The 25,549-nt window shown below is 43.8% G+C and overlaps 2 protein-coding genes across 2 annotated transcripts in view; one reads left to right on the forward strand and one right to left on the reverse strand.

The window, feature by feature from the left end:
• LOC139753977 (bone morphogenetic protein 8A-like) overlaps positions 1 to 2,229 on the reverse strand; it is a 2,635-nt gene extending 406 nt beyond the window's left edge. The window contains exons 1-2 of the mRNA XM_071670937.1: positions 1,921 to 2,229; positions 1 to 1,652 (exon numbers count right to left, since the gene is read on the reverse strand). The exon at positions 1 to 1,652 is cut by the window's left edge and continues 406 nt beyond it. Of these exons, the coding sequence (XP_071527038.1) occupies positions 1,417 to 1,652; positions 1,921 to 2,209 (525 nt within the window). The 5' untranslated portion in view covers positions 2,210 to 2,229 and the 3' untranslated portion in view covers positions 1 to 1,416. The remainder of the gene's footprint in view (positions 1,653 to 1,920) is intronic.
• Positions 1 to 25,549, forward strand: part of LOC139754143 (alanine--glyoxylate aminotransferase-like) — a 189,697-nt gene that overhangs the window by 88,728 nt on the left and 75,420 nt on the right. The window contains exon 2 of the mRNA XM_071671279.1: positions 13,515 to 13,618. The gene's annotated coding sequence lies outside the window, so the exon portion shown is untranslated. The remainder of the gene's footprint in view (positions 1 to 13,514; positions 13,619 to 25,549) is intronic.

Here is a 25,549-nt window from a genome sequence, read left to right on the forward strand (position 1 = left end):
ACGGTTATGGGAGCAATGAAGAATGTATGGAAAAAGAAGTCAGTATCTGGGAGGGGAAAATGGGTATGTTTGGAGGTATAGGAGTCCTAACAGTGTTATGTGGATGCGAGACATGGGCTATGGATGAGTATGTGCGGAGGAGGGTGGATGTGTTGGAAATGAAACGTTTGAGGATAGTATGTGGTGGGAGGTGGTTTAATAGAGTAAGTGATAAAAGGGTGAGAGGTGTGGTAAAAAAAAAAAGTGTGATTTGATAGAGATGAAGAAGGTGTGTTTAAATGGTGAGGACATATGGAGAGAATGGGTGAGGAAATATTAACAACGAGAATGTATGTCAGAAGTGGAGGGAACAAGGTGAAGGCGGTGACGCAGTTGGAGATGGGAGGATAGATTGAGAAATATTGTGAGTGATCGGGGCCTGAACATGCAGGAGGGTAAGGGGCGTGCCCAGAGAAATTGATGGGTTAGGGGGCAAAGAATGAGGAATGTCATGTCTGCCTCTTCCCTCTGAAAAAGAGAGAAAAAAAAATTTAGTGATAAAAGAACGCATCACATGTGTCCAGGACTGATTAACCTCCAGCTGGCTGCTCGAGATGTTTGCGTCTAGCGTTTCTCGTGTCAGCTTTACCATCCTGGTATGTCAAGCGTAAACATTTTGACATGTGATTTGGCGGGGAGCCCCTCCTCCTGGGGCATCATGGTCATGTAAATAACTCCAGGATCAGCAGCTGTGGGAGGCTGGTTGTAGGTGACACCAGGCATAATGGCTGGGGTGGAAGGGTGGCAAGAGACAATGTTGAAGTTCTTTTAGATCTTTATCTTACACACGAGAGTGCCGTTACGTATTTGAGGAGGAGGAGGAGAAGGAGGAGGAGGAGGAGGAGGAGGAGAAGAGAATGATGAAGGTAAAGAAGGAAAAAAATGTCGAGAGAAAGAGAGACAAACAGATAGACATTCCTAAGGGCCTACACATAAACAGAGACACTCTTATTTACAGAGAATAAGCATTCAAAGACAATGACAGTGAGTGGGCAAACACAAGATGCATATAGCAACGCACTTTAAGACGATATAGACACACATGACTACATATTCCATATATAAGGATTCAGCCAGATATGGACTTGGGGCACAGGTGTGCAGGAAGTGTTGTTCTGGACAGGTGTGGCTGGACGCGACGTCCATCGGAAGGTCATTTTGCGAATAAACTAAATGCAAACTAGAGTCGTTTATGCAGTGTTAGTGTACATCACCGCCTGGACCCAGATGGTAAACCAGGTTCAGCATAAAAAGAAAATAACCTAAAGGCGGACGATGATAGATGGGGGGAGAGATGGAAGGGCCAGCTGGTGTGACGGTGGGGATGGAATTCCTTAGCGGTCCTGAGGAAGACGCTCTCAGGAGGATCTCCTTGCCTCACCGGCAGCCGCACCGCATCACCACCATCTCCGGGTGCTTCTTGAGAATCACGTTGCTAGCGTGGTCGTAGTACAGGAGGGAGAGGGGCTCGAGCTCGGAGGGGACGCAGCAGGCGCCGTCACCCTTGCTCTGCCGTTGGCGTCTAAGGGCCATCACCAGGGCGTAGTTCGTGGCGGAGTCGAGGGCATGGAAAGGGAACCTGCATTTGCCGCGACACACCCCAGCCTCGTAACCTGTGGGAGAAGAGAAGACCCTCACCTCACTAACACACTCCACAAGAGACCAGAAAATTTCACGTCGCACACACACAATCTACTGTAACACACACACACACACAATCTACTGTAACACACACACACACACACACACACACACACACACACACACACACACACACACACACACACGAACAGCTACCGCAGCTTAAATCAGTAAATTACACTTACATCAGACGACATTGACGGCTACAGTTGGAAGGCACAAGTTGGAAATCATGCTCACCTGTTGGCGCAATTATCCAGTTATTCCAACCGAGGTCTCGAAAGTTGACGTACATGCGTCGAAGTCTACAGCCGTTTCTCCCCTTCCTCATCCTCCTTCCTGTCCCTCCTCTATTCTTCCTGCCATCCTGATTTCTCTTGGCACCGCGTCGCGACCGCATCCTCTGTAGGGCGAAGTTCCACTCCTCAGGGAAGGACTTCTCCTCCGTGTCCTCCATACGGCTGGAGACACCACCGGAGTTGCAAGCGTCCTGGTCTTCTCTTGCGATCATGAGTGACACCTCCCACATCAGGGCGTCGCAGTATGTGGTCGTCTGCGACTCCTGCAAGACCGTGTCAGAGAAACGACCGTAAGACCAACTATAAACAGCATGGATCCGTTATTCTAAGTAGAGGGCAGTGTGTGAGTACGGTATCTGTGCAGTGTGAACAGATACGTCGACGTAGGAGGGTGACAGGTGGGCCCGAGTGGGGCCCAGGGACCTAAAGAGTCCCTCCCTCCCTTTAGAGGGGGAGGGATGTCCATACTATAGTTTGCACGGTATCTCTTGTTGTAATGTATACTCCGTTTTGTAGTTTGTACTGTATTTTTAATGTAGATTGTGCTGTATCCCGTATTGTAGCTTCTGCTATATCCCTTATTGTGGTTTGTGCTGTATCCCTTATTGTAGCGTGTACCATATCCCTTATTTAGGTTTGTACCTTATCCTATACTGTAGCTTGTTGCATCCCCTGTTCTTGTTTGTACTGCATCCCTTACTGTAGCTTGTGCTGTATCCCTCATTGTAGTGTATACTGTATCCCTCTGCATCAAGCGAGTCTTCTGATAACTAGGGCATGCACCCGACCATCACTCCATCCTCAGGACTGATGAAACAGTTATGTAACCAGCTCAGCATAATACTTTTTACGTGAGACACTAGTGTCAGCGTGTGAGTAGAGCGTATATCACATGCATTGCTTAATCTGCCTCACTGATCAGACTATAATCTAGATTATAATTAGTTATGTTGATAAGGGGTGTAGTAAAGACGGCTGGCTTAATGGCGTGCATTAAGCGCCAGTGGTTTACCCAAGAGATGGGAGGTCTTGTGTGAAGTCTCATCATAACAAGCTACACTCGTAATGAAGCGAGAGTAGCGTTACCAAGCAGATACCAGAGCCTTTGTTGTGCTAAGGCAGTGTAGCCAGCGATGGCCGTCGTGTGTATGGTGTAAGATTACCTTGTGGTCGTCCCTGTGGTGGCGGCCAGCCAGGGGGAGGCTGCTCGTGGCCAGGGGGAGGCTACTTGTGGCCACAGGGTCGTTACCGGTGGCCGGGGTTCTGCTACTGGCGGCCAAAGGGTCGTTACTGGTGGCCGGGGGTCTGCTACTGGCGGCCAAAGGGTCGTTACTGGTGGCCGGGGGTCTGCTACTGGCGGCCAAAGGGTCGTTACTGGTGGCCGGAGGTCTGCTACTGGTAGCCAGATGGTCGTTAATGGCGTCCAAGGAGTTATTGCTTGTAGCTGGAGGGTCGTCACTGGGGTCCAGGGGGTGGTGATACCTGGAAGAAGAGGGTCGTCTGCTGGCGGTCAGGGGCAGGACGCTTACACTAAGTCTGGAAGCGCCGTCCGCCGGCCACGCTCTCACCTCTCTCGTCACCTCGAACACCGCGTCCTCCCCAACCCTCACCACCTGCAGGAGAAGACACCATAGAGAACGCTCAACTTAAGTAACCTATAGGTTATAGAACCAGACATCTTCTATACGCCATCGTATGGGTATATCGCCCTCCTGGACTGAAGGACGCACCATTTAATGAGCCGTTCAGAGGTGGCACCAGCCCTCCCTCCGTCCCTTGCCACCCCCCCCCCCCCACCCCGACCTCGGGGACGTACTCCACCCTCCCAAAAAACTGAGTTCGCGTCCAGTTTTAGAACGAGTCTTGTTGTTGTTACCACCTGTCTGTTGCGTCAGGCGCGACGCACACAGGGCCCACCACTAGAATGGTCGTATATGTGCGCGCGCGCGCGCGCGTGTGTGTGTGTGTGTGTGTGTGTGTGTGTGTGTGTGTGTGTGTGTGTGTGTGTGTGTGTTAGGTGGTATGTTTGGCATGAAAACGCCGTCAGATATTTTCTAGGGTCCATCATGGTAGCACAGTTAACAATGCCCATATCTAGGATAAGATTGTAACGACTTTGCTTCATTATATATATATATATATATATATATATATATATATATATATATATATATATATATATATATATATATATATGTGTGTGTGTGTGTGTGTAATCCAAGGACAACTATTCTTTTCCGTTGTGGAGACTAGTCTGAGTAGAGATCAACCCGTGTATAGGATGACACCGAACCTCATGACGTCCTACTAAGAGGGTGAAAATGGACGATTTCGTAATGGGTCACGTCATAACGAATGACATCATAATAAGTGACGTCACAGTGGCAGACGATCGCGTGTCATACAGTCCACCAGGTAGCTGTGGCCGGAGACACGTACCATCTTCTGTAGTTTCTGTTTGACTTTTCTCAGCCTCCCGTATTTTTCTTTGTTAACCTTCCATATTCTGTCACCCTTTCGACGCTTTTGCTAGTCGTCTCCCATACCTACTTCTCTGCCTTGCTTTTCTGTTAATATCCAGCATATTCTGGTAATCTCCTGTCCTTTAGGTAGCGCCAGGAACTGACGAAGAAAGGAAGCATTCATTCACATCTATTCTCTAGCTGCCATATGTATTGCACCGAAACTGCTACTCCGTATCAACGGTCTGGTTCGACAGACTTTCTCGTAGTTTACTTCAGCCACTTCACATGCCCTGGTTCATTCCTTGGAGAACACGTCGACCCCTGTATGACACATCGTTCCAATTCACTCTATACCATGAACTTCTTTTAGCTTTCTCCACGTTTACGCCCCGATCTCACAAAATCTTTTTCACCCCATCTTTCCATCTCCCATTTGGTTTTCCCCTTCTTTTTCTCTCCACTTCTAACACATATCCTCTTGGTCAACTTCTCATATCCATTCTCTCCCAGTATCCAAAACGTTTCAGCACACCCTCTGCAGCTCTCTCAACCACACTCTTTTTATTACCATACATATATCTTACCTGTTTAATACCTACTTGATAAAACCACTTCACGACCTTTCATTCCACATATTACTCAGTACTCCCAGAACCTTCGACCCCTCGCCCACCCTATGACTCATTTCCGCTTCCATGGTTCTGTTTGCAGGTATGTCTACTCTCAGATATATAAAACACTTCTCCAGTTTATCTCTGTTCAAACACACATCTCAGCTAACTTTTCCGTCTACCTTGCTCTACCTAATAACCTTGTTTTTATTCACACAAACTCTCTATTCTTCCTTTCACACACTTCCAAATTCAGTCACTAGATTCTGCAATTTCTCACCCGAATCTACCACCAGTGCTTCGTCATCAGCAAATAATGACTCACTTTCTGGGCCTCTTCATCACCAACAGACGGTATACTCGCCCATCTAAGATTTGCAATGACTTCCAACTCCACCCCATCCATAAACAATTAAACAGTCATGGTGACATCACACACTCCTGTCGCAGAACAACCGTCGTATGCAGTAACTGCAGAAACAGAAGCAGTAACAGAAAGGACAGAGGCGGCAGTAGCAGGGAAAGAGGCAGTAATGACAGGGAGAGAGGTAGTAACAACAGGGACAGAGGCAGCAGCGGCAGGGAGAGAGGCAGTAACAGCAGGGACAGAATCAGTAACATCGTGGACAGAGGCAGCAACAGCGTAGACAGAGTCAGTAACAGCGTGGACAGAGTCAGTAACAGCATGGACAGAGTCAGTAACAGCGTGGACAGAGTCAGTAACAGCGTGGACAGAGTCAGTAACAGCATGGACAGAGGCAGTAACAGCGTGGACAGAGTCAGTAACAGCGTGGACAGAGTCAGTAACAGCGTGGACAGAGTCAGTAACAGCATGGACAGAGTCAGTAACAGCGTGGACAGAGTCAGTAACAGCATGGACAGAGGCAGTAACAGCGTGGACAGAGTCAGTAACAGCATGGACAGAGTCAGTAACAGCGTGGACAGAGTCAGTAACAGCATGGACAGAGTCAGTAACAGCGTGGACAGAGTCAGTAACAGCGTGGACAGAGTCAGTAACAGCATGGACAGAGGCAGTAACAGCGTGGACAGAGTCAGTAACAGCATGGACAGAGTCAGTAACAGCATGGACAGAGGCAGTAACAGCGTGGACTGACAAGAAGAGAGGAGAGTGTAGGTGATGGCCCTGAGCGGTGGCTGGACGGCTTCGTGTGACCAGAATGTGAGGCGCCCAGCTAACCAGCCAGCCAGCCAGGCAGCCAGCCAGCCAGGCAGCCAGGCAGGCAGCCACACTCATCTTATTCATGAGAGGCTGACTCACCCTCCGTTGCCTGCATCCCTGACCTCACACATCCCAAGGGGACCCCCACCGTCTTTCTGCATGACCCTCCACTGCCTACATCCTGACCTCACTCATCTCATGGAGACCCTACTACAGTCTTTCCTCATGATATCCACATCCTCACGTATTCAGCTAACTCCTCCCTCGCTCCCTGCATGACGACTTCACATAACCCAAGACACCTCGAATGTCTCTTCTAGGCGAGCATTCTGTCCTCCCCTTCTGATTATATTATTTGGTCCTAAGGAAATATTCTAGGCTTACATGTCCCTTAGTTAGCATTTTGAAGTCATTTGGCCCTTGAGTCACATTTTGGAGTTATTTTCGCCTTTAGATAACATTCTGAAATTATTCGGCCCTTGGGCAACATTTTAGTGGATATCATTAATATCTAAGACAAAAATGAAAATAGAAATTTCCATTGTTCTTTTGGATTCAAAGTAAAAAAAAGAAATTGAGGTTACGAGATGCGATGTGTGGCGAGATACTGTCTCTCTCTCTCTCTTGAAAATATCCTCCCTCCACCAACGTTTAGTATTTCCAGAGATATTTGCGAATCGATTAAAGGTTCACTTAAAGTCTAGTCCTTTCACCTGATTCATTTCTGAACTCATGACTCAACATTTGTACTTGAGACTGTATCATACCGATTCTTCGCACACACACCGGCTGGCTCGTATAAGGACACGGTGTTATTATCTTTTGATTCTTTGGAATTATTTATGATTCCAAGAACAAATGAGTCAGAGGAGAGTGTCTCGTCCGTGTTTGGTCAACACACACACACACACACACACACACACACACACACACACACACACACACACACACACACACACACAACACCAACTCACCCTGCCAGACACAGCAAAGGTCTGTCTGTCTTTACGTCTTGCAATATGCACGGTCATTGAGTAAGTTGATGGGTGTTGTCGTCTGGTTGATTCATAAGACCTTTAACCGACATTACTGGCAACTTATGGATCAGATATCTAGGATGAGCAAACATTGCCATTGTCTCTGTGGTCTTGGTCAGCACCAGCACCACTTCCTCGTAAGAGTCGTATTATTTGTATAAAAAATTTGCCCTGATAGTGAAGCAGATTTGATTAATAATCCTGATTTAACTTTGTAGAAGTAGAAAAGAATTATATTTTACAAAGGATCTCGTATGTTTGTTCTCCATGACTTGATAAGATTGGTCAAAGTACCTCGGAATCAAAGTATTTAATCAGATTCCTTTTAAGGAGACTGGGTTGTCGACAACTAACTCTATGATATATGATTGCAGGGGCTTAAAGAGCATTAACTTGATCTTTAGACGGCGAAAAGGATCCTGAATTACCTTCTTTTTTTCTAGATTACACCAACTTGACGGCTGGATCGTACAATCATAGATTGCAGTAACTTAACCCGTAAACCTTTGTATTGCAATTAACCCATTCATTGATATGGTTCATCCTTAGATTACTATAAGTTAACGCCTGGAGCACTGGTTTACCTACTAGATTACATCGATTGAAACCCCAGATTAAAATAAATCATCTCAATAACTTCAGCCCTTATGTGTTGCTTTCTGGGAGTGTGCCGTTACCATATACGGTGGTATCGCATTGTTGTTGCCTACTGGGGGTTTGCTGTTAGTATATATATATATATATGGCGATATGTTTCTTATAGCGCCTGGCATCTGTGGCTATGTAGCGGTGTTCCTGTTATCAAGTAATCACTCCACAACGGTGTAGAGTTGACTGATTAACAAAGGCTCAACAAAGCGGGGATAAACCCAGAGTTACAGCTCACTTTTGCTTATAAGGGACTTTCCAACTTTAAGATATTTGTAAGAGGAATTTATGGACTTCAGTCGATTTCTTTGGTGACCTCCGCTGAGGCAGTCCACTGACCCCTACCCTGTGTGGACTAACATTGACTCCCACGTACTGGCAAACACAAAGTTGCATCGACAGAAAGATTTCACCGTAATATGTAAGGCGAAAAGATGCAGCAGGATGACCTATATATGCGACAGCTGATATACCAGTTTTCATCTCGGTAACGTCACTTACCTCTTCCGACGCCGACGACGAATTGTCGAAATAGGTGACCATCACCTCCAGGAGGGCGGAGGCGTTCTCATGCAACTGCCCGTGCTTGGTGTGTGGTGAACCCTGGGTGTGGCGGGCACGGGCCGTCCCTCCGGTACGCGGGTGCAGTTCGATGTGGAGATGAGCTGCAACAAGGGGGCCACGGGTCTCCTCTCCGCGACCCAGGTCAAAGAGGACCTCCTTGCTACCGCAGCCTGTTATAGCTCCACCTGTTGGGCAGGTAGAGGGAGACTGATTAAGACAATTATTCGACCTTAGGCTTCGCTTCATCAGCCAGAAAACTACAGAAATGACACAGAGGAAGTAAAATGGACATTTGGGATTTAGTTACTCGTCTCAGCCAAGCACACTCGGTGGTTGATTCTGACTTAGACGAATATTGCTGACGAACCTGTACAAGCTGGAGGATGAAACTTTGGGGATCAATACTGCAGTGGTCTTGTCTATAACAACAATGATAGGCCCCTCTGATGACACTATTCCTATATCCAGAACACCATGGCATATAATGCCAACAGAAAGACACCGCCCGTTGATACAGTCTGCTGGCCGATGCTGAACAGGTTGGGATGTTGATCAGACGTCAACCCGTCCAGACAATCGCGCATCACCACACCTCATGGCGTAGCCGGTGGACGAAACTGATTTCTGGAGCGCTACGGTAGTCCGAGAAAAAAAAAAAAGGGGGGTCCTAGGGTTGCACTATACATATGAGAGGCTCATGTTAAGCTGCAGGTGATGCACGGTACTCACCGAGATTAGGCAGACTGACGAAGGAGTGGCAGGAGATGCGGGAGGCGAGGAAGCGGTCGTATATCTCCCACATGTAGCGGGGCACAGGACGGAGCCGGTCTTGGTCGGGTCGGGGCTGGTCCGGGTCACGACGAGGCCTGCTCGGGGGGAGTGGGCGGGGTGACGGGGCTGCTGGCGGTCGTGGTGGTGGAATACACAGTAAGGAGGGTAAGTGTACCATGGGTAATCATGAAGGTCACAAATGCAAATGTCATCGAAATTTACATAAAACCCACAGTTCTGTGAGTAGCCCTAAGATCCGGGAACCCACAAACTGTTACACTAATATACATATGATCCTCGAATCCATTAATGATAAAAGACATAAATCCTCTTCAGCTCAGTGGTAACTAAAGAACCCACAACGTCTATGAATATAGAACTTTTGCCCGTCTGGCTGTGCAGAGACACGATCCAGCCAGAACCTTTAATACACAAAGTGTTTGCATATGAATCATAACCTTATCTGAACTTTTACCTCCCTAATATTTTGTTAAATTTAGGGGTTTAATAGAGATGACTGGATATACCTATCAATCATTTTCCCATCATTTATCCACAGAAAGAAATGATAAATATTTCGTTTGAATCATTCCTTTAGATGGGATTTGAAATGAGAAGACCCAGATGGTGCAGTATAAGGGACAAACATGACATGGATTGGATGAAGGAGTGTGACACAGAGAGTAAGCCACCTGAGGTACAACCACTCACCATCAGAGGCTGGGAGGTGGCGCTTGTGCTTGACGCCTCCGTCGGCGGCGCCTGGCGGTGGGAGGAGGAGGGTCCTCAGAGCCGCTGTCTCGTCATCGTTTTCTACCGACGCCCGCTGCTCCACCCTCCCTGCTGGGGGACGATACTATTATGATTTTATATATCTCATACAGTAACTTTTGTTATACAATTTTTTTTTCTCCGATTGGATAGCAATAATATTCTCAAAGATTTGAATGAAATATTCATGGAGAGAGAGAGAGAGAGAGAGAGAGAGAGAGAGAGAGAGAGAGAGAGAGAGAGAGAGAGAGAGAGAGAGAGAGAGAAGCAAGCAAGATATACGCCAGGTTATCAGTAATTCGAAGATTACGAATCCTTCCACGTGTAAAGAAACGATAGATTCCTTTAATCTAAAACGGTATTATACGTCACGAAATAACAAATGAAAAAAAAAATGAAATATAACTCGATTTTCAGTTTTCATCGGAGTTAGTTCCCTGTGACCACAGTTTGTCTTACATTTGTCAACGAACTCGAAAGCCTAGCGTATGGTGGGTGTCGGCGCAGTGACTGGGCAAGGGAAGAGCGGCCGACGTCCGATCGTGTGAGTTAAATATTGTCGTGCGGGGAATCATACGAACGTAGCACACCATAGAATACCCGATCTATCTCGGGAACTTTGCATACCGTAGGATGTCTTTTTCTTTTCACCTGTAAAGCTATTTCTGTCAAGATGATAAGATAGCCAGTAAAGGTATTTCACTCTCACACACTTGAAAAAAAAGTCTTGGGAAAACTATGCGGTTATAAAAACCATTATTTCACTTGCCCGTAAAGTTGAAGGATTGTTGATATATATATTTTCTTTTTAGTTTTCTGGTGGAAATATCTTTGTAAAGAGACAAATACACTGAGACGGGCTACAGTACAATCCCTGTTCCACACGCGCTTGCCACCAGAGCTTCTAGAGATGCGAGAGAAAGCCTAGTATTTTATCATTTTTTTTTTCCCCCTCCCACTCCAGAGACCTGTTGTGACTCTTGTTTCGTCAGATGTTTTCCACAGAGTGGGGCCTCTGTGTCCCTGAGAAAGAAGGCGACAATTTGGATGACCAAAATGACTGCTCTACAGATGAACATCAAATGATTATCATTCAGAGTTTGTGCTATTCCTCACTTGCGAGAAAGATGCCGGAGGCAGAGACAATTGCTATTCCGTGACCTCCTCTGTGGAGTCTCCAACCACGATCTAGAACACGTGAAATCACAGGCCAGTTGACGGCAAGTGTTACGTACGTGCTTCACATCCACGGACGTTATCTGTGGAATGTTTCTTTAGTGCTTTTGATTCACGACTGTTTATAATCTCAGTAGCATCTTGTGATGTTGAGACCGTAAAGATGATGATAAACCCAGGGTTCAGGAGACGTGCCGCACTACACGACTGTAATTTGACTGAGAATTTTGTATCGGATACGAAAATGTCTATGAGAAAAGTAACGAATGAATATGTATCAAGGTTTTTATAAGCATTTGTTTTAATGTGTGAAAAGAAGATTGTTAGAATCCGTTAAAACGATTTTACGAAGACTACCGAGAGTTAGGCAAGGGGTATAAGTATTTGTTTTAATGTGTGAAAAGAAGATTGTTAAAATCCGTTAAAGCGATTTCACGAAGACTAGCGAGAGTTAGGCAAGGGGAGCTATTCTCACCGTTCCTAGTTTGTTAGATGGTTTTCGTTATTTTCTTTTTATTTGTGATGATTTATGAGAATGTTAATTTCTTTTGCCTGACACAGTATCGAAAAGTAAAGCTAGTTCTATAGATATAGATTAGAAGAAGCCATCTTTTGCACATGCCCAGCTTTAAGCGACAGATGAACACTGTGGCATCTAGATCTTTCGCGGGAAGATGGCTACTAAGTAGTGTCCAGGCCGCTCGGGCCCACCTTCCAATTGGACCTGACTGCAGTGAATGTTCCCTATTTCTTTTTTTTTAGTATCACATCAGATACTACGATAAATGCTAGCTGTTGTATTTTTTCCTACCCTTAATGGGATATTATCGGGGTAGTTGTCACCGGTATTACGGTTGTGGGTACCAGGAAAGTACATTGGAAATCCATCTTTAGGGAGGTTGAGTAGGGAATAGTCAAGGCCTTCCTCGCCTTTTCCACTATTTATAGTTGTATCCATTTACTCTATAGGGAAAGAATTAAGTTGTAATCATCGAGACTCGTGTCTTTGGTTCGGAGAAATGAATTGATTTCTCGCAGCGTGACGATTCCCGTCGTACTTGGTCAAACTTAACGGGTGAAATTAAAATTCCTCACCTTAGATTAGATATTCATACACATACGTATGTAGGTGTCTCGATGACCACAACAAATTTACGAAGTTACGTCGAATTCTCTATATGAAAAGAAAAATAAGTGGCACAAGAAAATTAAACGATTACTTTAAGGTCATAGTTTTATGTAAAGTGAAAATGGTTTGAGTAATGTTCGTTATGGAGATGTGGAAAAAATGAATATATATGCATATATATATATATATATATATATATATATATATATATATATATATATATATATATATATATATATATATATACACACATATATGTATTTATGTACGCATAGTTATTACCTATCTAATCCCTCATACTGTGTTCGAACCAAACATGACTGCGGTTTCTTATAACTGTGCCGTGTGGGTGCGCCGTAGTAAGCATTTCAGAGATAATGACAATAACCACGATTAAAAAAATGGTTATAGCGATGATAAAGACTGATATGCTGATAAGATATCCAAACATTTACCGTATCGTAATCTTATCTTTTTTATCAGTACAATAAGGCATCTGATAATGATGTGCAGTGGAGCCAGATATATCCATACAATTATCTCATATAGCCCAAGACATGTTTGCGCTTCTTGCAGTTTGCGAGATGCTACGTGTTTTACACAGTTTGCGAGACACTACGAGTCTTACGGAGTTTATGAGATGCTACCCATCATGTACCGTTTACGAAAGAATCTTTAAAGAATTATCTCGTTGAACTTATATAAACTGTTTCCTCACTCACCCCACAGACGTCTTACACAGGTTAGCGAGATGCTACGTGTCTTACGCACACTATGTGAGAAACTTAGCGTTTTTACACATTTAAAGAGATGCCACCACTTACACAGTCTGCGAGAGGCTTCGTAGTACGTATCCTTCAGAGTTTAAGAGACGTTACGTCCTTCAAACAGGTTTTGAAATGGTGCTAAAACAGACACCGTAATTCAGGGTAGTGAAAGCATTTCTTGACCGAAACCCATCAGGCAGATATTGAATCATAATTTTTGATCAGTTTCTCGCAATACTTATGCCAAGAGGTCAACATTTTCTCTAAGGAACACTTTAGAAATGATCCACTTTTATAAATCTTAAGCCAGATACAGTACGCTGTATCTGAAGATAAATAACATATCCCTGAAGTATTATATAAAATTATGTAAGCATAGACTTCAAAAGTCTTATCTATTTTCTTTTCATTTTCAGATTTTATTCGAAAGGATTCACCATCGTTTTTGTGAAGACAGCGGGTGGAGACACCGACATCTCTATCAACAGGCATAGGAACTGTAAAGAAAACGTCTTTGAAGGTAAACCATCTAGATTTTAGATTTGATTTTTTTTTCTGTTCTTTACTAAGTAGCAACTGTACCAACAATATGACGTTAACGCTACCTCGCTAATGCGGGAAATGGCGAATAGTTTGAAAGAAAGATATATATATATATATATATATATATATATATATATATATATATATATATATATATATATATATATATATGAGTTTTTTTCTATAAAGCCTAAGGACCCCTTTAAAAGATCACCTGCGGTTTCAACGCTTGACCTGCAGTCAGTAGCAGGGAAATGATGGATTCCTTTGGAATGAGAAATTCTTCGAGGAGGTGGTACTCCGTCCACAGAACCTCGCTGCAGATTACCTTTCACGCTCAGTGTAACTCAAAGCAGGAATTTTTATATAAATATATATATATATATATATATATATATATATATATATATATATATATATATATATGTATGTGTATATATATATATATATATATATATATATATATATATATATATATATATATATATATATATATATATATATATATATATATATATATTTTCCCTGGGGATAGGGGAGAAAGAATACTTCCCACGTATTCCCTGCGTGTCGTAGAAGGCGACTAAAAGGGAAGGGAGCGGGGGGCTGGAAATCCTCCCCTCTCGTTTTTTTTTTTTAATTTTTCAAAAGAAGGAACAGAGAAGAGGGCCAGATGAGGATATTCCCTCAAAGGCCCAGTCCTCTGTTCTTAACGCTACCTCGCTATCGCGGGAAACGGCGAATAGTATGAAAAAAAAAAGAAAATATATATATATATATTAAAGAAAAACGAAGTTATGTGATTCTTATAAGTTAGTGAAAGTGACCAAAGTGCATCGTAGATATGCAGTGAAATATAGTTATTCAGTTGTGCTCAGTCGAAAGTGGGGCTGTCGGTGCCTGAAACTGAGATATGGCGAACCTAACAAGAGCATCAGTGTGGTACATCACAGATAAGGCCGGTGAATTTGTAGGTTTTGAGGGTAAAAATTAAACAGGGTTCAAAAACCGGACTCGAGTGGTTTCTTCGTAAAATTGTTTGTTACGGCTGGAGGGGGGGGGGGTGCATTCGAACCCGGATATCCGTTAGGTGATAAACTGATCAACATGCGGTCTCTTGCGCGCGTCCCCCACGCTGACGCCTCGCGCGTTCCCTGGCGTCTGCTGCCCCATGCCCTACGTCTCGCAAGAGCCAGACCGCGCTATCCTCATAAACATTTACCCTCGAACAAGTTTACAGCGAAACTGAACACTTACAAGGGACAAGTTTACAGCGAAACTGAACACTTACAAGGAACAAGTTTACAGCGAAACTGAACACTTACAAGGAACAAGTTTACAGCGAAACTGAACACTTACAAGGAACAAGTTTACAGCGAAACTGAACACTTACAAGGAACAAGTTTACAGCGAAACTGAACACTTACAAGGAACAAGTTTACAGCGAAACTGAACACTTACAAGGAACAAGTTTACAGCGAAACTGAACACTTACAAGGAACAAGTTTACAGCGAAACTGAACACTTACAAGGAACAAGTTTACAGCGAAACTGAACACTTGCAAGGATTTGAATCCGCCGCTACATATCTCTTCCTGAAGAACGCTTTATAGAGTCACGGTGAAACGCCACGTAACTGTTGTGATTCTAACCCGAAAAGGTCAATCGACCTGAACTTACCCTCCAGCGAGGTCGTTCCGTCCGACAGATCCGTCGACGGCGACTGCCTCACCCAGGGCGGGATGAGGCCGTTGGCGTTGCTAACGCTGGTGGGGAAGTGTGAGGGAGTCACCCACGACGACGTCCACGGCTTGCCCACCGTCAGCGTCACCCACAGGAGGATCCCGACCGTGACGACACTCATGCTGGCGCCAGCCAGGGTCACTGTACACCTCCTCAGAACTGGCCAAACTCGGAAACACTACAAACCTCTCCGGTGATGATGAGCCCGGAGACGAAGCGATGAACTTCAAACTTTTAAAGGCACGGGAGCACAAGGGTCAGTATCCCTCCACCACTGGAGGAGTTCCTACGGAAGCAGCCACGGAGAGATGAAAAAAACACCCCACTGCAGTCTCTCCATAGTGGTCAAAGTTCATGGTGACGGTGGGAGGGCGGCGCCATCACCTGAATCTCCAATGGGAGGGACGGAGTACACCGAGTAACTGTGGATGACCTACCCTCACCCGAGGCTTAAGCCTCAGCCGGGACCATCTCGAGTGGAAGGTGACATGAGATCACAGGTCAACGGTGTGGCAAACTCAACTTCCCTGCTTGTACAAGATTCTTCCATCGTCAGAATCACGATGAACTGAAATTAAGGGAATGATATATAGTCCAGACTAAAGATGATATATGTAGGTCACCTGCTGGAGTAATACTCATGACGGAAAAAGTGATAGAACACAGAAATGCAGAGATATACACCATCATATATATATATATATATATATATATATATATATATATATATATATATATATATATATATATATATATATATTTATATATATGTAATATATATATATATATATATATATATATATATATATATATATATATATATATATATATATATATATATATATATATATATTTTTTTTTTTTTTTTTTTCATACTATTTGCCATTTCCCACGTTAGCGAGGTAGCGTTAAGAACAGAGAACTGGGCCTTAGAGGGAATATCCTCACCTGACCCCCTTCTCTGTTCCTTCTTTTGGAAAAAAAACAAAAAAAAAACAAGAAAGGGGAGGATTTCCAGCCACCCGCTCCCTCCCCTTTTAGTCGCCTTCTACGACACGCAGGGAATACGTGGGAAGTATTCTTTCTCCCCTATCCCCAGGGATAAATATATATATATATATATATATATATATATATATATATATATATATATATATATATATATATATATATATATATATATATATATTCCTATGAGTCCACGGGGAAAATGAAACACGAAAAGTTCCCAAGTGCACTTTCGTGTAATAATCACATCATCAGGGGAGACACTAGAGAGAAATATAACAGTCAGTTAATATACATCAAAGAGACGAAGCTAGGACGCCATTTGGTAAACATGTGATTGTCCAAAACATACAACGAGCGTTCATAAACTTATCATTTTACAAATCTTATCAAAAATAAAGTTATCTAATTTGTATAGACCATCACTAATATTAAGATTATAATGTTTTGTGTATTTAATAATAGCAGATTCAATGATATTTCTCTTGGTAATAGAGTTAGAGTTAATAACTGAGATGACGATACTCCAGTCAATACAATGATCATAGTTTTTAACATGATTAAACAAGGCATTTGATTCTTGTCCCGTTCTTATACTATACTTATGTTGCTTAAGTCTAACAGAAAGATCCTTACCAGGCACTTTATAGATGCAACCAAGAGAATTTTCCGGTGAATTCCTGATTAAGATATTCTTTTTAGTACTATTGTTGCTAAAGGCAACATTTACATTAAAGGATTTAAGCAACATGGGAAGCAAAGTGAAATTATTATTAAAAGGGAGAACTAAAAGATTGTTGGTGTCAGTGGGAGGTTTGGACTCAACTCTATAAAATGATTTCTTTGCTAACTTATGTCTCCCCTGATGATGTGATTATTACACGAAAGTGCACTAGGGAACTTTTCGTGTTTCATTTTCCCCGTGGACACATAGGAATATCTTGATCACGCGCAAAATTGTGATCCTTTCCAATATATATATATACATATATATATATATATATATATATATATATATATATATATATATATATATATATATATATATATATATATATATATTGTGATGCTTCAACGTTGTTTAGGCTCCTGTAGGACGGGTGAGGATAGAGCGTCTCTCACACAGCCTAGTCTGACCGAAAGTAATGAATGGTTCGATGGCCAAGGCGACTTGATGCTTCTTATCGCTACAGTTCTTCTGTTGTTGTTGTGATACTCACAAATATTACCATGACAAGAGCTTATCAGAACAAGAAGTGGAATCTGTTATTTATCTTCACAACTGTTCATGTTTCATACTGTGAAGCATATTTTCTGGTTTCGTTGTTAGTTTTGAGAGTCTTGTACGTTTAATCGCTGAGCTGTCTTTGAAATACATGTGTCTTTATCAGATCCCTGTGTGTCACGAATACTGTTGCACTGGTTTTGTACACATATCTTTATCAGATCTCTCTCATATCGTGAACACTGTTCCGCTGACTCTATCACTTATCTAGCCTTATCAGATCCCTACCTATCATGAATACCGTTGCATTGAACCCGTAATACTCATCTGTCGCTATGAAATCCCTACGTTTCACGAATACTGTTGCATAGGCTCCGTGATACTTATCACTCCCTATCAGATCCTTTTAATGCCATGAATGCTCTTCGTGAGTGTTGAATACGCCGTTGGGGATCATCACTGAAATCACATGCTGATTGCGGTGAGTGTGAGTAAAACAAGATAAGGTTACCTCCGAGGCGACGCATAGGCGACATATTTCTTCTTCAAAGTCTTTTGCCTCGAAGCTTTCGCTGCTCGTCGGGCCAATATTTTTTTTATCTTTTTCTACGTACTTTGTGGTGATGAATACACCATCATCATCATAGGGAATGCTCTTACCGTTTTAGCTGTGACTGTATGGCTCCTTGAATCTGTGTTTACTCAGCGTAGTATCATGTTTTCAGAACCGAAATTTAGTGTTTGTTTATTCTGTAAATCTGAAAGTTGTACTACCCCCCCCCCCCCCAAAGACTGTAAAGTATTAATGGCATGTTGACGACCTCGTTCACCTTGTCACAAAGTTATTCAAGACAAACAGGTGTTAATTAAAGTCGCGTATCCGGGGAATATAGGAATATACGAGTGGACGGAAGCTGGACTTGGCTTGTAGGTCCATGTGAGGCATTTTCTCCTCACACACACACACACACACACACACACACACACACACACACACACACACACACACACACACACACACAATCGTGCATGTAGCCACCTAACCTGTTCGTGCATTTATCATGCTATGCAGAGATTTGGGTCACTTATCAACAGTCCTGTTTCCAGACTAGCGCTTTCCTTGTATCCTCATCAGAGTTAGATGTATCGACTTTAGAACCATTGTTCTGGGGTCATTCCAGAATGAATATCGTGAGTACTCATTGATGTCTTCATTATCTGTTAATGTAGAGTGTCCATTGTATCTAATGATCTTGTCTGGTCTGCTTATCTCTCGAGGGTCTGGTCGACACGTCTCAAGAGTCTGGTCGACATATCTAAAGACTCTTTGTTGACGTATCTCAAGGATCTGGTCGACGTATCTCAAGAGCCCGTGGTCGACATTTCTCGAATTTGGCGGGCGTGTCCACATGGCCTAAATGATCAACTCAGCCCACTCTGATGACGAAGGTCGACACTGAACCTCCTGTGAAATCTCAGGTAGTAACTAACCACGCGGGAGGGTATTCAGAGACCCTCTCGAGGTCATGCGTTGTTCCGAACTAGCGAGAGAGGTCAATCCCGGCTGCCAGGGAGGGGAGGGGGTGGAAAAGGGGAAGGGGTGGGGTGGGGGCTCTCTGAGGTTAACGGCTGGGGTGGGATGGGATGGGGGGGAAGGGGGACACCTGGTACATGAGGTGGACTGTAAGAGTGACCGTATGTGGTAATCTATTCATTTGTTATCCAACACATTATTGATCTGTGAGGTTAGGTTCTCTTCCGCTATACATTATTGATCTGTGAGGTTAGGTTCTCTTCCGCTATACATTATTGATCTGTGAGGTTAGGTTCTCTTCCGCTATACATTACTGATCTGTGAGGTTAGGTTCTCTTCCGTTATACATTATGGATCTGTGAGGTTAGGTTCTCTTCCGCTATGACAGACAGCCCCGTGAGGGTTCAGTGGTCATTTGCTGTTTGACCTCCGTTGTATTCAGTTGTATCAACTCACGACGCAAAGACATGATGACTAATGTGCCTGGTCCTCTGAATTACTCGGGTCATGATAATCATATCCAGTCAGTGAAATCTTATGATGGCTCTATGAAGTTCCACATCCTTGTTCGTCTTCCAGTTTCGTATACATTTAAGCCAGGGCACACATATGCACACTGTGAGGGGTGCTTGTGCTCTTTGAATTATCCTTAACACCTGAAGGAGGTGTCATATGATTTTTCCTTGACGTTGGCCGTCCTAAATGACCTATAGCAGTGGATGATAAGCCTAAAGCCCAAAACAACAGATCTGCCTACATTCATGAATCACGCAGAGTTAACACAGTGAATTTAGTTGAATGTCAACAGCAACAGACAGATGGGTCGTAACGAGGCTGTTCGTGATGGTGAAAGTGAAAAGAAACTCGTGAACTGACGTGGTAGGAAAGACACACACACACACACACATTTCTCAAGATGAACACCTTTCCATACAGCTAAGGAGGGTCGTAAAAAACTGTTAGTCGAGGATTTGAAGCGGGACATTCATCTGGTCATTTAACTCTTATGCTTATCGCGATAGTTTCCTGGTCGTTCAACGATAAACGCATCTCTGATAACAACTTAAGGAGGTGACAGTTTTATGTGTGAGACATCTCTCTCATATGTCTCGAAGTGATGTATGTGAAAAATTCGAGACGAATTGTCTCTCCACAGAAGATGGATTATAGTGATTTGTTTTTGTCCTCTTATTTGTAGAATCTTTATATATATATATATATATATATATATATATATATATATATATATATATATATATATATATATATATATATATATATATAATAAATGGAAGCCAAGTGTGCAGTCAGAAGAAAATTTTTTTTCTTTTACCATGATTATAAAATCTGTTCTTGTTGTTAGAGCCGTGATAAGATTATGTGTGTGTGAGTGAGTGTGTGTGTGTGTGTGTGTGTGTGTGTGTGTGTGTGTGTGTGTGTGTGTGTACCAACGACGAGGAACGTGAGTCAGAAATATCACTTAGAAGTCCATTGCTCGGAGGCTTACTAACCCGATCAGACCAGCAGGCAGCGACGATACTGAACGAGCTGACAGTCGTTTAACAGAGCTGATTCTTCCGTACACGACCATATGCAGCAGCCAGACACCATTAACCATACAGAGGATCGTGGCTTGTTAGACACCCCCACCTGCCGCTGGCTCCAGTGGGCACCCGTTACACCCAGCACTGTGATACACACACACACACACACCGCGACACTCAACATTATGCACACACCACCACACTCAGCATTTTACACAGAGCACCGCGGCATTCTCAGCACTATAGACACAGCGCTACACCCAGCACTAGACACAGCGCACCACACTTAGCACTATAGACACAGCGCTACACCCAGCACTATACACAAAGCGCCACACTCAGCACTATACACACAGCGCCACACACAGCGCCATACCCAGCACTATACACACAGCGTCACACTCAGCACTATACACACAGCGCCACACTCAGCACTATACACACAGCGTCACACTCAGCACTATACACACAGCGCCACACCCAGCAATGACACAAGCACCACACTTCCTCCTGACAACCACAGCAGGTGCCGCTGATCTTATGGAACGGACAGGAAACATGAACTCGTGCCTTTCTAGATTATACACTCGTACTGGAGGTATGTGCCAACTTTCGGCCTTGCTTCGTGTTACATATTCTTCGTCGCGGTTTCTTTCATTTCTCAGAGAGTTCTGACTTCATAATTCCTTCACTTGACTCTCTCTGGGATTTCGCAGCAGTGCTTTTTTCCCTGGCTGAACTTGGTGTTATCTGAAATTGTCATGAGTCTCGGTGTTTAGAAACTGGATTCGTGTTTAAACCCCATTTCCTCAGGTGAGGATATTCCCTCAAAGGCCCAGTCCTCTGTTCTTAACGCTGCCTCGCTAACGCGGGAAATGGCGAATAGTATGAAAGAAAAGAAATGTGTGTGTATTTGTGTGCACACATTATAGAGTAAAAACATGGTACATATATACAAGACGGCGCAACATGAGTGTAAAACTCTCCCTGTATTACACACACACACACACACACACACACACACACACACACACACACACTACAACCCCCAGAACCCCTTTCATGGGGTTCCCGCAGCTTCGAGGCTACGTACGCTACACGCAGCAGCAGGAAAATGATGAACTCCTTTGGAACAACCAGGTCCTAGGGTACGAGACCGCTCCTATCTGTCCAGTGACGATGATAAAGCCTCACCGAAAGTGACCCTCTCACAAGCCGTGTAACCACCTGCAGGCGGAATCCGGTAACACACACACACACACACACACACACACACACACACACACACACACATCTCACATCTTATTGACTAACTATCGATAACACGAGTACAGACTTGCTCATTGGAGGAAAAAAAAATATAAGTAGTGACTGAGTGTTTACAGTTACGACAGCTTTTAAAGGAAGAAGCGTCCTAAGTTTGGATTGCCAGAACGTAAAACTGCAGCATCACAAGAAAAAACTAAATGTATGTTTAGATTCATTACGTAAACAATTTACGGTCAGCGTAAATAAGATAACAGCTACCCGTAATAAGAGTTAATAACATCGGCTAAATATAGACAGATGAGTTAAAAGGCTTTCAACAATGGGAGATGATGAATGGTTCAAGTACTGGGGGACGTAATGATGTGTGAAGTGAAACGATGCAAATGGGCAAGAATTTTCTTCTTTTTTAAATGTTAGTCAGCAAAGCAGAAATGAAAAAAAAATGTAATGGAGTACATTTCAAGCGTCGTCATCTAGAATAAACTAGAATACGGCGAAAGTGACTCAAGGCTAGATTTATTCAACTTTGGTCGGGGGGAACTTACGCGCCAGTCTCGGAACCATACAGCCAACTGGATCGACGTCACCGTGAATAGTTAGCTTAAGGAGTGACTGGCAAGTCCCTCCCGCTCCCCCGAACCACCACCCGCTCCCACCCTTTTCCGCTTTGGTCACAGTTTGTGACACTTTCGGCGATCGCATGTAGCTCATTGGAGTTAGGTTGTTACACAGGAATGCAGGACCAGCAAGTGGCTGCAGTGGAGTCTGTACGAGACTGATAATGATGGTAGGAGAAGGGATAGGAGAAAACTCTAGGAGCTTTCTAAAGAGAGTATATGGTTGTAAGCATTTATAGTCTGTTTTTTTTTGTTTTTTTAAACGCATTCATATTATGTCGCTTTCATACCGCTTAAACGCAGTCCTGATAAGGTCGTTTATGGCTTTACATGTAGATATGCCTGGCCTATATAGCAACTACATGCCTTCTATACCCGGGCTTCTTCAACGCCAGGAAAAGTGCTACCTGAAGAGACATCCAGTCCAAGCTTTAAATTTCACTAATCTCAAGTCTGGTCTTTCCGTGGCCGTCTCGCTTACACCACCTGATCGTTGCATGGCATCTCAACTAGTTTCTTATCTCCAGACTGCGTCCCAGGTGTGCATCCCTTATCTCCGTATCATGTTTCCGCTTCACATCGCAACCCCTGTGTTGTGTCGCAGCCACAAATCCTTATCTCCCAGGTGCATAACTCAGACTTCTCCCACCGTCGAAGCTTCTTTTGTTATTGTCGTGAAACATATGGTTTTTTTTTTTTATATTCCTTTTCCGTACTTTTCCTTTCCTCCCATGGTCAACACCCTTACCCTGGTGTAGTGAAGAGGAGCGTGCAGAGATATGATGGCCTTTGAATCGAACAGTATGCGTCAGGTTGAAAAGGCCAGTGATGTCGAGGGTGCCCTGAAAATAAGGGTATGATTAAGATGAGGGTTTGATGAAGATGGCCTTTGAACTGACCCATAATGGTGATGGGTGAGGTGATCGTGAAGATAAGGGTTTAATTAAGTTTTACATCTGACCCATAAATGTCAGATCAGAGGCCAGTGGTGTCGATGGTGTAATGGAGATGCCTATCTATGTTCGTGTCGTGAAGTGAACCTGAGTTCCTCGAGGGTGTGGTGAAGATGAGTTTTAACTGAAAATGAAGTTAATCCACGTTAATTTGGGATGGTGTGAAAGTGCGTTTTGTCGAAGGTGTAGTGAAGATAGGTTTGGTTGTGTCTTCCTCCACACTGATCATGACGGCGTGTGATGGTAAGGAGGGAGATATATCGTGTTTGCCCGCGCATATTGGCGTTTCTATTCATTTGTTTATCTATTCATGTATGGATTCATTCATTTCTATTTCAGTCATAATTATCCATGTTGTTGGTTATTATTATTATTATTATCAGCTGAAGCATTGGGCACAGTGCTTGCTTTTTACGCCAGATAGATGTTGCTGATTCGGTTAATACACACACAGGCACACATAGAGTTGCAGTTCTGTGGCTAGCAGTACAGTCCAAGAATCTTCCGGGCCCTTATTCGAATCTCGGACCGGGCATCTGGCTCACAGCCATCCTAGCTATTCATCATTCTCTTCCATGCTGGCCATCCATAGAGTAATTAGCGTCAGTATACTGCTACTTCGGCTCTACTAATTCCTGGAGCACCTGGTCGCCAGCAAGGAGTAACTAACTCACGGCTGGTTTTGGCGTCGGGGACTGGCATGTACTCCCGCCGGAGGACATGAGGAGGAGGAGGAGGAGGACAGGAGGGCGTGAAGTCCCCGAAACATCTTGATGGTGAAGCTCGTTCGTAATGACCGTCACGAGCCCCTCTTACAATAGACCACGTCGATGAGTTCCCCTGGCTGTGGCTTCAGTGAAGCAAAACATATTAACTCCGCCGCTGTTTGCTTTCTTCTCCGATGGTGTTTACGCCAAGCGGCCAGCAGCTGTACACTTGCCGCGGCTGGCCTGGGTCGCCGCCGTAGCCATGCTGCGGCCTGTGAACCAATTCACGGCCTGGGGATGTGGTGGCACGGACACTTGTGAGGCACTACTCGCTGTCCTTCAGTCCTGAGAGTCGGAGGTGGGAGCTCTCTGTCCCAGCCATCGTCCACACGAGAACAAGTCGTAGTTGGCCATGGCAGGTACAGTGCTGGGCCCCCTCAGGGCACCGTCCCTCTCTTAAAGTATCACAGGACAGTATAGGAAAAGGTTTCTCCCTAACCCCGCCACTCCTTTTGGCACCATGTTATGTGCGAGTGAACAGTTGAGAAGGAGCGGCATGCAATGAGGCGAAAGTATGCTTGCATGCAAATTTAACAGGAGGGTGTGAATAGCATGTTCTAATGTTGAGAGCTACACAATCTGGGGAGGAGGCTGAAGTTAGAAAAAGAAAACAGGTTGAATTGCATGTATGATGCATCTTTCCTTCCTGAGCAGTAATTTTTACTGCTAGTTGATATCTTTAAGGAGGTTGTTTAGCTGTGAATTTATTGTATTGATAGTCTTCGCTTTGACAATATTTGGTGTGGTCGTTGTATTTCTCATGTAACTTGGAGCAATTCTTATGAGTTATGTTGCCAAAATCACTTGGTCATCTCCCTCTGGAATTCATGTTTTTTTTTTTTCTGAGATGATTTATAGACGTCCGAGTCTTACTTCATAGGGCTGTTGATGTATAGCAAAATTAGCTTTGTTGCTCTTCTTTGTATTCATTCTAGTTTTTCTTCGTCTCTTCGCACATTTGGTGACCAGAATAGAAGAAGCATGACCCCGGACAGTGATGTATGTGTGCGAAGGAAAGGAAAGGGGATGGATGTGACGGAAAGACGTTAATACAGGATATAGCACTGAAGTGATGTGGTTTGCCATAGTGATGACCCAGGGTAGAGGAGTGTGGTGATGACAGGTAAGTCAGCATGGGTTGATGCAGGTACAAGACCTTAGTGATGACGGGTAGGCTGGGATGATGACTCAGGGTACAGTAGCTCGGTGATGACAAGTATGCTAATACAGTGACGCAAGGCATCGGAG

This window comes from Panulirus ornatus, chromosome 16 (genome assembly GCF_036320965.1).
Source record: "Panulirus ornatus isolate Po-2019 chromosome 16, ASM3632096v1, whole genome shotgun sequence".
Lineage (NCBI taxonomy): Eukaryota > Metazoa > Arthropoda > Malacostraca > Decapoda > Palinuridae > Panulirus > Panulirus ornatus.